This window comes from Lottia gigantea (assembly GCF_000327385.1).
Source record: "Lottia gigantea unplaced genomic scaffold LOTGIsca_217, whole genome shotgun sequence".
Taxonomy (NCBI): Eukaryota; Metazoa; Mollusca; class Gastropoda; family Lottiidae; genus Lottia; species Lottia gigantea.
This window is the reverse complement of record NW_008708527.1, coordinates 26368-40633: the sequence shown is the minus strand read 5'-3', so window position 1 is coordinate 40633 and position 14266 is coordinate 26368. Positions and strand designations below refer to the sequence as shown.

Below are 14266 nucleotides of genomic sequence, written 5' to 3'. Positions count from 1 at the left end.
AATATAATCAATATATTAGATGCGGTACACACATACCACTGGGTATCATATGTCTACAATATAATCCATATATTAGATGCTGTACACACATACCACTGGGTATTATCTGCCTACAATATAATCAATATATTAGATGCTGTACACACATACCACCGGGTATCATCTGCCTACAATATAATCAATATATTAGATGCTGTACACACATACCACCCGGTATCATCTGCCTACAATATAATCAATATATTAGATGCTGTACACACATACCACCCGGTATCATCTGTTTACAATTTAATCAATATATTAGATTTTGTAATAATTTCGTATAACATATTGTAATATAGTGGTCTGAAAATACCAAGTCAGTATTAAGAGTTATCTCCCATCAGAGATAAGTGGAGAGCCGGAATAAAGATGGTGATCATAATTTCACGGTGTGTTCTATCTTTGAATCAAAGTCATCCTGGAAAACTAAGGCCCTAATTGAACAATATTTTAAATCTACTCACCAAAATATCCGATATAATCAGTGTTCCATTCTCTGTGATGGTAAACCTTGCCTCTCGTGTATCAATACGTCTACCATCTCTTGACCAATCAATCCACGGCTTTGGGTTACCCTTGACATCACACGGCAGTTCCACTTCATCTCCTACTGTAGTCTGGAACTGTCTTGGCGCTGTCTGAATCTGAGGTGGAACTACAGAAACCAAAAATACATTTTACTATAGCCTCAAATCTTAAATTTTCATTTTTAACAGCCAATAGAATTTAATTATAAACTTTGATCTTCAGGTTAGTGAGCAAGTGTCAAACTCAATGAGACACCAGGGCGCCAGATCCATAATGAGTGATTCCTGTAAATGTCTCTATAATTTATATGAGGCAGTGAGTTTTTGAATTAAAGAACATACCTTGAACTACAAGATCTAATTCAACTGAATCATTACCAGCATCATTGATAGCAAAACATGTATAGGTTCCTGCATCTTCTGCTCTAAAAACATAAAACAATCATATTGATATTACTGAACACACAGTTAATACAGACAGGAATAAAGACTGGTTGGTTTGTGGTAAAACATGTATAGGTTCCTGCATCTTCTGCTCTAAAAGGACAAATCACAAGAGGCATTAACTTCGATATTACTTTAGATTTAGGTTATGGAAGATGCTGATAGGACCTGAGAATTCAACTCTGAACTCACAAATTGAATCTAGTAGGTTTAATGAACTTCATCTAGTTTTGAAGCTCTATTAATGTATAGAAATTTACTTGATTGAGTAAAAAAAATAGATTAAAGATTAGCATTAAAAAGTCTAATCAAAGGAAGCTTAGAATGGAATTGAAGGTCAGCTAAACTTTATTTAGCTTACAACCTCCATTAAAAATATTTTCAATATCTGCTAAGTATCGGACAACAAACCTAGTATGTGGTATAGCCAGTCCACCAGTTTGTAACGTTATAAAATGGATACGACTGTATGATAAATCATAGTTAGTGGGGGTGATATCCTTCCCGTCTTTCTGCCACCGTATTTTAGGGGAGGGGATTCCGTCTGCTGAACAAGGGATAACCACTGTTCTATTCTGAAGTACAGTGAATTCTTTCTGGAATACATCAATCTTAGGTGGCACTGGAATAAATAAAAATATAAATGATTGAACCAGTCTACCAATCATCTTTTCCAGTATACAATGGAGCTGATAGAACTTAATAACAGCTATTCATATTGATTTTCACAATTAAAATGTGACATCTTTTTCAAAGGGTATATTCTAGACAATTTCTATACCACCTTAACTTCAGTCAGCTATATTCATCAATTCTCAGATATAAATATTAAAACAGATTCAAATCATGTTGCTACTCAGAGTTTCACGCTATGATCTTCAGACAACTGACCTATTTCCAGCCTATATGAAAATATTAAGACGAAAATGTATCCCATCAAGAGAATCTATGACTTCATACCTTGAACTTCGAGTGTAATTTCTCTGTTGTCGTTACCAGCTAGATTCTGAGCGATACAGGTATATACCCCAGTATCGTATAATTCTACATTACGTATATATAAACTACCATTCTCCATTATAGTATAACCAGCTAGAATTAATAATATATATCATATCTTTAGTAAAACACGAACATAGGATCTTATAATAATAGAAATAACTGGAGTTTTACATCCTAATTTCTCTACCTTATTGAGTTAAAGATAGAAACACATGTAAGGAGGATGATTAAATAATAAAGAAAAATAGCGTATTAAACCTCGCCATCTGCATCTTTATGTAATTAAGCTGGGAAACACTATACAAGCTACAAGGAGAACTTCAGAAAAAGACAAACTTTCAACCGTAGCGAGATCCTTAACAACTTCAGTCCAGAGATAGTAGCCTCGACATAAGCCTGCACAATAAATCAAAAGATACAGAATTGTGTAACTTGGAAACAAATTTTAAATGTGATAAACTGCATGCTGAATTGATCACAAAACGCACAAATTAAAAGAAAATCCTTAAAAAGGTGACCCACCATTAGCGTCACTATTGATGATTCCTCGGTTACGTAACCATAATATTTTAGGTTTAGGTGATCCCTCTACCTCACACGGTAACAATATTTCTGAATTAATCGGTGATTTTACAGTTGATGGACCTTCAGGTAGAATCTTGGCAGGTACTGAAAAAAAAACAACAAAGAGTTTGTATCACATGTTGTAGAATCTTCAGCTGGTTTTACATTTTATCTTTTACTCAGTCATAAGAAATTTAGCTACACATCTTCCAAACAAATCTGGACAAAAAAATTTGGCACTTGAAGAAAACTTCTACTGGAATTATTCTTCAGAATAACCATAAGTGTAAAATATCAAAGTGAGAAATTGTATTGTAGATTTGAGATAACTAAAAACAATACAAATTGGTACTCAGGAAATTCCATATCTACGAAACTATTTCAACCTATAGAATTTTCATAAAACTTTGTGATCACCAACAATATAACGATTACCAGTTGTTTATGGTTGTTAATAAGAAGAGTAGTTATAATTTTTGAACACATTTCTCATGTAACTGAGTTTTGAGTTGTGTTCTGAACTCATGGCCACTTTCATTATTCGCAACCATATGCAGCTGGAGATCACTATGATGTGAGGGCATCTTTAGGTATATTTTCTTACCTGAAACACTGAGTCCAATACTGCGAGTGACGTTCCCAGCATCGTTAGATGCGGTACATGTATACTCTCCTGTATCCTCTGTTCTTACGCCCACAAACTCTAACGACCCTGACTGTAACATACGGTGACGAAGACCAGTTGACGGGAAAGGTTCACCATCTTTCTGCCACGTTATATCTGGGCGTGGCTGACCACTGGTCTCACACTCTAACACAGCTTTAGCATTTACAATGCCTGCAACTTGACGAGGTCCGTTTCTTATCTCTGGTGGCACTAGAAATAGAATTCATCCATGAAATAAAATATCCAAAAATATTTTATGATAGCCTACATGTTTTTTTTTTAAATCTTCTTAACATAGCAAAATATTTTCTTATTTAGACAAAATCTGTCAGATGAAAGCTGTAAATATGAAAAATAGGACTGTTTCTCAAAAAATTTTGCAAAAGATGCCAGTAATCATTACGAGAGTTTATTGAAAATATTAAATCATGACCACCATATCTTTATTCAGGCTTATTCATTATTCTCTCAAGGGAGATAACTCTTAATACAGACTTGATATTTTCAGACCACAATGTTACAATATGACAGGTCTAATACGGGTTGCTCGCTTGGTGAGTTCATTAAAACAAGTTGAAGCAGAGTTCAGAACTCATTCTAAGGGTAGTAAAATAGTTGTTGCAGACAGAATTCAAAAATTAAGAGTTGGGAAATTTCAAAAGTGACATATCCGCTTCTGTACTGTTCGATTAAGACCAGAATCAGATAAGACGGAATCTGTTCAGAACTCTCCAATCAAGAGCTAAAATAGATTACTTACCCAGAATAGAAACAAGAAATTCCAGTTTATCTTTCCCAGCATCATTCTGTACCTGACAACTATAATCTCCGAAATCTAACAACTGGGCACTGATAATAATCAACACACGTCCATTTTCAATAATACGAACATTAGGTAGACCATATAGTGGTATCTGTTTCCCTTGACGATACCAGCGTATCACTGGCGTAGGAATACCAACTGCTGGACATTCTAATCTCACTGATTGGTCCATTATTACTGGAACTACTTGTAATTCATCAGACCCGTTTATTTTAGGTGGGACTGTAAAATATATTTGATACATTTACTCAGCAATAGCCATCTTGATTTGAAGAGATAGCAAGTGCCCCCAACCAAAATAATGCTCTGGTAGTTGTGATATTGTACCTCAATGCTATTACTATCTAGTTGTGTTCACCGTCAACAATCTGGAAACCCCAATATCAAACCTTTATGAACAACCTGGGCTTTGTTATATGAGTTTGACTGTACATCTCAATGCCTTCACATTACAGTCTTGAATATTGAAAATAATTTGTGAAAGTAGGAACGGGGGGTGGCAGGATGTTTTGACCAAAATTTTCCCACAATTTTTACCTGTATTTTTCTTTGTTTTCAGGTTGTTGCAGGATATTTTTTCGGACGCTGCCCCTATCACCTACGCCTTTGCAAAGACCAATAAAGTAAATAAATCTAAATATATTTACCCAAAACTTCTAGATTATAAAATTTCTCGGCCACACCAGCCTTGTTTTTAACTTGACAGATATATCGTGCTGTATCATCCGTGGAGGCGTCCAGAACTTTTAAAATCTTTCCGTCCAATAAAATACGTAGATTGTCCATGTTTTCATCCTGGGGGTCAATGATATCGTTATTTTTGGACCAGATTATTTCAGGTGGGGGTATACCAGTTACATTACAATATAGAGTAATGGATTCTTCTTCTTTTACTGCCACTTCCGAAACCCCGACAGGACCTTCTATAGATGGTGGAACTAGAAATACAAAATAAATTGTTTATTTGAACTTGTTCGTCCAAGAAGTTAATGGGTGGGGCCATATTTCCAAATATTTTTTCAGTGCTTTAAATTCTAATGCACAGTTTCAAGCTATTTTACGATAAATTTTTATTTAAGGTAACCTTACCTTGAACATCCACCTTAATATCAACTTTATCACGACCTGCTCCGTTACTCGCTTTACATGTATATATCCCAGAATCCTCTACTTGGGCGTTACTTATCTCTAGTCTCTGATCGTTATCCATTAATCGTAGGTTCTCAAAAGGAGAATCGATCAAGGCTACAGTATTACGTAACCAGAGTATAGATGGTGGTGGAATGCCAGAGACTGGACAATCAAGATACAATGTTTTATTTTGTATCACTGACTCATTCGTCTTGATTTTACTTCGATCAATTTCTGGGGGAACTGAAATTCAGAAAAAAATCAAAACTTTATTTTACTCAGCAAGCTTCTGATAACTTTTATAATTCAAATATATATCAACAGTAAGATACGCCTATCAAATATAGGTAAGGAAACAGAAAGAAGACTCACCCAAGACCTCAAGTTGAAAGTTTCTCCTGAGTTCTCCTGCCTCGTTAGTCGCAATACAGGAATACCTGGCCGTATCAACTACCTGAGCTCGCGATATCTCTAACTGTAGATCATTTTTCACCACCTTAACACGGTCTGTATTCTGAACAGGAGCCCCGTTAAATAACCACTGTACCTCTGGGACAGGATTACCACTAACAGGACATTCTAGTATCACATGACGATCTTTTATTACTTTAGGATTGTACACCACATTAGATTCATCGATTGTTGGAGGAACTGAAAGCAAGAAAATTAAATGAAAGTTTACTTTTTCCATATTGGCGCCTCTGACCTGCATCACTGACAGGGACAAACTGGGTTTAGCAAATTATCTGGACGCTATATTTCCTTTAATGACCATATCAACCTTTATACTTTTAGAATGAGATCTTTTAGAAACTGGAGGTACTTCAAAATAATATACCAGTAACACCATAGAAAAAATACCATTGGCAATTCTTCTAGGCTAAGTTTTGGGTTTGAAGGTGACTATGTCCCTGAGTAGCAAGCAAAAATGAACCTTGGGTAGAGCCATACCTAAAACAACCAGTTCAAATTCCTGTCGATCAGAACCAGCAGGATTAGTAGCTATACACTGATATACTGCAGAATCCTCTTCTGTTGTGTCCTAAAATATTAAAGGAACAACAAGGCGTTTGTTGTAAAAGAATTATTATATAAATCATGGGGTCCAGAGAGACCTTAACTTGAAACCCTAATATAACAGATTATGTACTAGGAAAATCAAATATTAGTATAATAGAAGCCTATGGACATCGAATGTTTACTAAGTCTTACAAAGTTTTGACATCCATTGGTAGTGGTTGTGTAAAAAGGCTGTCTGTTGTTAATTTTATCTTATGTTATATCAGCAATACCAGATAACACAAATTACATTGTAGACTAAAAATATCAGAAAACAGAAAAGAATCGTAATCTAATATTAATAAGATTGTCAAATGATCCTTTCTCCAGAATATTTATATTTTATTGTCCTACCTGAATACGAAGTTGTAAACCACCAGATAAAACATTAAATCTAATACCATTTTTAATAGTTAGTCCGTTACTAATCCAGGTTATATTAGGGAAGGGAATTCCTGATACTGGACAACTAATAGTAGCAGTATGACCTTTAATAACACGTGGTGAATTATCTATCGCTGAACTATCTATTGATGGTGGTACTAGAATATAAAGAAGAGACAGGATTAAATAAGTGATGACGTAATTTGAAATAAATTTTACAGTAATGGCAGACTACACCAGCAACTCTCTATCTTGAGATTCAAAATGCAGCAAAAGTTTACAGAATTTGATCCACTTGCAAAATGCTATTGGACTATCTGAGAACTTTGGAGAAAAATATTGAAAAACTGATAAAATCAATTGATATGGACAATATGATACTTTTAAAAATTTTCACAATAGATTTCAAATATTAAAGAAATAAAAATAAATAAAATTACAAACCCCAGACGTCCAGATCATAATTTTTCTCATTAGTCCCTGCCTCGTTAGACGCAACACAAGTATAGGTTCCTGCATCACTAACTTGCGCTTCATTAAACACCAGTCGTCTCCCCTTATCTTGTATCATAACATGGGGGTTGTCTTCTAAATCTAGTTCTTGACCGTTCTGTAGCCAGACTATCTCTGGTAGAGGGTGACCCAACGCAGGACAGTCCAATGTTACTGAGTCATTTTCTACAGCCTTGGGGTTCAGGATAATTCCAAAATCTGGAATACTTGGTGGCACTGAAATATATATAAAACATTTTTCTGACAAGCTTCATTTAAGATTCGAAAATTGTTGTTACGAAAACGATTAGCAAAACAATAGAAAATATTTCAAAGTTTAAGTCTACGAATTACTAAATGGACTCATTTCATGCCTTCATTTTGTCAGCTTGTAGACTTGGACTTATAGATGAGTTGGAAAGGTACATGGCAGTTTTCTCCGGGTGATTTCAAATCCCCTCTGCCTATAAACATGATCAACTGACCTTGAACATCCAGTTCAAAATTCTCATCAATTTCTCCAGCCTCATTTCTGGCCACGCAGGTATATCTTCCCGTGTCTTCTAAACTCGCGCTCTGAACCACCAGCTGGGTACCTTGACTGACCACAGATAGATGACGATTTCCGATTATATCAATTGGTTGAGAGTCTTTATACCATGTGATCTGAGGAGGCGGGGTCCCGGAGGCTGGGCAGTCGATTGTTATAGAACTATTTACGATGACTTTTGGATTATGGTTAATGCCCTGATTATCAATTTTTGGTGGTACTGAAAAGAAGAAACCATTTTTTTTTATTTAACTAATGACATTATGTTCAAAGAGCAAAATGAAATGGTTTACGCTTAATTAAAATTAGTTACGAAAAAGACTCAAAACTGGAAGAGATCTAGACTCTGAATAATGAAAATAAATGAATTCATTATGGCAATCAATTCTTTTTTTGCTCTCACACCAATTTTTACAATTTATCAACAGAAAAACAGCATAAAACAATAAATATTTACCCCAAACATTGAGATTAAAGTCTGTTGAATCTTCTCCAGCTCTGTTCCGTGATGAACACGTATAGCGTCCACGATCTTTCACCTTAGCCGAGTGTATCCGGAGTTGTCTACCATCAGCTAAAATCTCAAACCTACGATTTATATTACTATCTAATAACACACCGTTACGATACCATAATATCTCTGGTGTAGGAATACCACTTACAGGACAATTTACCACTGCTGTTGTATTGACGATTACGTTGGGGTTGGAGTTGATGGTTTCTTTATTAATTTTGGGTGGAACTAGAAAATAATTTCATAAACTATTCAACTGAACATAGCACATTTTCAGAACACAGACTTTTCAAATTCTTTGAGCATTAAATTTTTCACATCATAGTTAGATCCATTGTCTGAATTCTGATATGGACTTAAGAAAAACCTACTAGTTTATAAATGCCTTAAAGTAAAATACAATCTGATCACAGCATCTATCTTATTAACATACCATTTCCCTTCTTACAGTAAAGCAAGCCTTTTCAAAACAATGTGTAGCTTTCATTTTTCATTTAATTGTCAATTATAGAGAGAGGTAATATAGGTGAAGCCTGTTCTCAAATCCTTTTCATAATATATATCTTTACCATTGTGAATAAAATATTGTTTACAAAAAAAAATTTCAATTAAAAATTATTTCAAAAATGACCTACCTAAGACATCTACATCAAAAACTTTTTCATTTTCCCCGGCGATATTATCAGCACGACAGATATATCTATTAGTGTCAGAAACATCAGCGTTAGCGATTGTTAACGTCCAACCATCGTTCAATAATATATATTTACTGGTATTAGATTTGATTGGTCGATTGTCTATAAACCATGTGATATTAGGTAGGGGTATACCAGATGCAGGGCATGTCAGTTTTATAGTTTGATTGGTTATAACTTCTGTTTTATCTATTACTCCTGGGTTGTCAACCCGTGGTGGTACTGAAAAACAAACAACACAGACATGCTCACTAACTATTCGGGGTAATTCATTGTCTAAAACTATAGGCAGCATTGATTAAATAAACATAAAACAGGAGAAGAAATGGCTGATCAAAAACTGAAACCACAAATTAACGGTAATTTAATTAAAAATGAGAATAACCTATTTATAAAATATAATCTTTGTAAGACATATAGAAGCAGGTAAACATTAAGAACACAAGTTATATAGATATACTACTTTTAGTTGAGCATTGTACTTGATAACGTTACCTGTATGTGTTTCTAAACGTAGTATGTAATAAAACTAGAAGTAGTATATCTATATATCTTGTGTTTTTAATGTAACCTGTATGTGTTTCTAAACGTAGTATGTAATAAACCTAGAAATAGTATATCTATATATCTTGTGTTTTAATGTTACCTGTATGTGTTTCTAAACGTAGTATGTACTAAAACTAGAAGTAGTATATCCATAGATCTTGTGTTCTTAATATTTATTTAATCAATTCTAAAAATTATGTAAAACACCAAAAAAACACCTGTATTGGTGCTTCATTTCCACATTGAATGATCCAAGATAGCTATTGAATCCATTTCATATCTATCACCATAATTTTTTATTGGTTTGAAGACTTACTGTTCAGATAAGCATACCTCGCATATGTTTGAGCATTGGATGTGATTCAGATAGGTACAGCTTTCACCTTGTGATAAAGGCTGGCCAAGATATTGTTTTAAGAAGAAAATCAAACTTACCATAAACGTCTACAGTATAATTCTTTAATGTTTCACCAGCCACGTTTTCACCTACACACTGATAGCGCCCCCTATCTGTCACTTTAGCACTAACAATCTCAAGACGACGACCATTGGCATGGATTCGTAGATTGGGATCTAATTCAGGGGAGACTACTTGATCATCTTTATACCATGTGACTTGAGGAGGTGGAGTTCCAGAGACTGGACAGTTGATGTACAGTGGTTGACCAATCACAACAGACATATTGTCAGGTGACGCATTTGTTGAATCAATCTTTGGTGGAACTAAAATCAAACATCATTAGCTGCTACCAATGTATTGTAATTAATTGGAATTCAGGGTATATTTGTGGCTCTGATCGTTAGTACTTGGGGTTTTATTTATATCATATTTCAAGGTTATTTCCAGTAAAGAAAATTTAGAAAATTACATAGTTCATTTGACACTTTCATAAAATAATGTAAGATTATAACCATATGCTACATAGCAACAGTTCTTTTAGTTTTCAGAATCTAAGACCGGTTCCACAAAAAATCTCACCATAAGAATAGGTCTTAAGATTTCTCGTAGAACAGGACATTGTGTTCTGCTTACTCCATATACCAACAGTAATGATTAGGAAAGATATCACATTTAATAATATTATTTAAATGACAGTAAGAAAAGTATTTAGAGAAGGTGATTAGAGAGAAGCTATCATTTACATACATTGGGTGAAAAATTAACAAAGGAAAGATAATTCTGCAAACCTTGAACATCCAAGTCAAAATCTCGTTCAATCCCACCAGCAATATTGGTTGCTACACATTTATATCTGGCGGTATCGTCTACTTCAGCTTGCGATATCTTCAACTCCATTCCATCTTTTAATATCTGAATTCTTGAGTCTGACGGGTTGAACCGTAGGGGGCGCTCATTTTTATACCACTGCACTGACGGCCTTGGGTCAACATCGTCGGCCACAGGACAACGTAACGCAACTGTGTTATTGACGATTACTTTCGCTTTATCTGGTTCATTTCGACCATCTTTTCCTCCACGTAATTTTGGTGGCACTGAAATTGGAATCAAAAAGTAACATCACTGAGGGTGGTAGAAATTGTCTGTGCAGCGTTTCCAAATAACACTTTTATTTTGTGGTAAACACTATGAAAAATCATATCAGTTTTAAATTTGGTACAATCAATTTCAAATATATAAGATTTCTACATACATTTTGGAAATCAATTACAATCTTTCTTAATTTCAATAAAAACATTTTAAAATTTAACAGGAACAAAGAAACATGATATTGTGATGTTGGAGACACGATTCTGATTTTTCTCATTGACTTTCAACAGTTGAAATCATAAAGAGATACAACAGTGAAGTAGAGCCTGCCTTACCTAGAATCTTCAAATCTACAACTTGGGTAGCGTTGCCAGCTATATTAATAGCCATGCACCGATATTCTCCAGTGTCGCCAGAATCTGCTGACTTTATCTCTAGAGACCCGTCTGACAGGACCTGTATTCCCAGTTCGTCCCCTGTCACCAGTACTTCGTTCTTTAACCAGACTATTCTGGGGGGTGGGGTTCCCGTGGCAGGGCAAGAGAGGATAACTGGGTTATTCTCAATGATTTCTGTATAGTTTGGAAGATCTTCTGGTAGGTTTGGAGCAGCTGAAATGAACATGGCCACAATTAGAGAATAAGATCAGAATTTAAATGGTAAATCTAGAGTCCCAAGAATCCATGTTGGATATAACTGATATACAACAACAAGAGGGATGTATGCACGTGTACTTCCAATACAGCCGAGCCCCATTTGATCGTATGACATGACTTTAATCTAAAGCAACCAAGATAACTGAAACTAGGGAGTGATGGTAAACACACCAAAGTTTAAATCCAGATATCTTAGGAAATTTGTTTGACCTTTGTAGAATAAAACAAAATCTATTTTTTCTTTGTGTAACACTGTTATACTGCAAGTTATGTTAATGAGTTGGACTTCAACGAATATAACTTTGACAAAATTGTGTACATGTTAAACACAATCCAAATTCTGAATCCAAATAACCTACCGTGAACAGTAAGAGAGAAATCTACCGATGTGGAACCAGCAGGATTGGTTGCTAGACAACTGTATCTCCCAGCATCCCTCAGGGTCGCTGCATCAATAGCCAATGATCCACTTCCGTATATCAGATAGCGACTATTTTCAGTTGTCACGTCCATGATGGTGTCGTTCTTCTTCCAAACTACAGAGGGCGCTGGTTCTCCAAACGTCTCACACTCGAATAAAACTGGGTCACCTTCCATCATGGTGACGGAGGTTTCACCGTTCTCGATTGTTGGTGGGACTGAAATATAAGAATTGAATGTAATTACAGACATTCAGCAACATTCTACAGTCTACTTTGGTATTAATTAGACAGGACCATGTCCTTGTGTATTGGGCCTAATTCTGACCCATGTAAAATAAAGAGTCTATGTTTGTCTCCATGGGTTGAATGTTAGTCAGGATCATGTCACCTTGGTGTATCAGGCCTAATTCTGACCCATGTAAAATAAAGAGTCTATGTTTGTCTCCATGGGTTGAATGTTAGTCAGGATCATGTCACCTTGGTGTAATAGACCTAATTCTAACCCATTTAAAATAAAGGGTTTATTATAGTTGAATTATTATTATTATTAATTCACGTGATTGAATCATTGTTTGTTTTTAAACTTCTTTTATTCTTCTTTTATCAACAAGACTGTTTCAGAAAGTAAGACAGATAAGACAGTGGGTACTCAACTTGGATTTCTATTCACAAGACTACAACAATGTTTGTTCAGACTTCTTTTTGTGAACAGAACTGTTTGTCAACATGCTTTCAGAAAGTAACCCCTTTAGGATATATTGCCTTATATAGAGATTCTATTCTTTAGTCTAACAGATGAATATATACACTAAATCATATTGGCCAGGTTTAAACTTTAAATTTTATGTCCAAAGAGGTAGTATTCTTTAAATTCACATAGTAAGACAAAATTCCAACTTACTGTAGACTACAAGAGTTATAACTTTAGTTGTATTCCCAGCTTTATTTGAAGCTACACATTCGTAAATACCCTTGTCCCTGACCTTCGTTTTACTAATAAATAATCCACCCGGTCGTATATTAAACCTCGTAGATCTCGGTGTGAATGGAGTAAAATTTCTACGCCATGATTTGATTGGTTTAGGATTACCAGTGACATCACATGATAATGAAACAGGCTTCCCTTCGATGACTTCAATTCTTTCTTCAGACGCTCCCTCAATAGTTGGTCCAACTGGAAGAATAATCAAAAATAAATTTCAAACCAAAATATACAAAGTACATAAAGGCACAGACTAAATGAGAAGTAAAAATTATTTTTGACTGTTCCAAGTTTTCAAATAATGATAATATTATGTGTCCATGGAAAGAGCGAGCATCTTCATCCAGTTATCTTATAAATCCAATACTCCATTACCTTAATACCATTTCAAGCAAGACAGGATGAATCAGAGCATTGTAGAATATATACTTGTAATCTTTGTAAAAACAGTCAGGATCTATAGGTAAATATGATCATTGACATAAAACACCCACTTACTCTGAACAAACAGGGTCACATCCTTCGTGACTTCTCCAGCTACGTTAGACGCGACACATTTATACTGGGCTGTATCCTGGGGGTCGGCTGAGAAAATCTCCAGACTTCCGTCATCTCGTATATAATAATGTATATCAGTCAGTGAGATGGGGCTACCATCTTTAAACCAAGCGAAGGAAGGGCGGGGGTCTGCGTCAACTCGACAAGGGATAACAACACCACGCCCTTGCACCACGGTAAAGTTCTTCTTTCTATCCAGTTTCTCATCTAAAAATTTGGGTGGCCCTGCGAAAAAATATAGATGGTAGAGAAAATTGATAGACTTTTCTTAGAAATTACACATATCTAAATTCATTAACATACATTTTTATTTTTCAGAAATCAACACAATATTTGTAGTACGATTTTGAAATAGCAAATTAGCTTAAACATTCGCCTAAATCTCATTTGAAGGTTTTTATAATTACATAGTAAATAGACATCAATGATTGATAAAAATCAAAATATCTACACAATACCTTCAGATATTATTCTCTTTTCACATTAGCTCAAAACATAACTTTTATTCACATGAGATTAATTGTTGTCTGCCCTTGTCTAAATTTCTGTACCAAGCTTCTATAACTATGTCAGCTATGGCTAGCTCCGTCTGTTCCTATACCCAATTCTTTTTAAACCAATCAACTTACCGATGACATCAACAGTCACATGGTACGTGGCATTACCACCAATATTTGATGCAACACAAACATATTCTCCGTCATCTTTCTGGCGGACAT

At 35.0% G+C, this 14266-nt stretch overlaps 2 protein-coding genes across 2 annotated transcripts; both read right to left on the bottom strand.

Moving 5' to 3' along the window:
• Window positions 1-3187: 3187 nt before the first annotated feature.
• LOTGIDRAFT_88685 (hypothetical protein) lies at window positions 3188-4951 on the bottom strand (the record flags this gene model as incomplete). The annotated part of the gene is made up of 2 exons (XM_009054424.1): window positions 3188-3456; window positions 4843-4951. Coding segments are annotated over 2 exons (378 nt in total), but the record flags the coding sequence as incomplete, so codon positions are not given.
• Window positions 4952-5537: 586 nt separating this feature from the next.
• LOTGIDRAFT_143813 (hypothetical protein) lies at window positions 5538-8272 on the bottom strand (the record flags this gene model as incomplete). Its single annotated transcript, XM_009054423.1, has 4 exons — window positions 5538-5851; window positions 7088-7372; window positions 7621-7905; window positions 8143-8272. Coding segments are annotated over 4 exons (1014 nt in total), but the record flags the coding sequence as incomplete, so codon positions are not given.
• Window positions 8273-14266: the final 5994 nt, after the last annotated feature.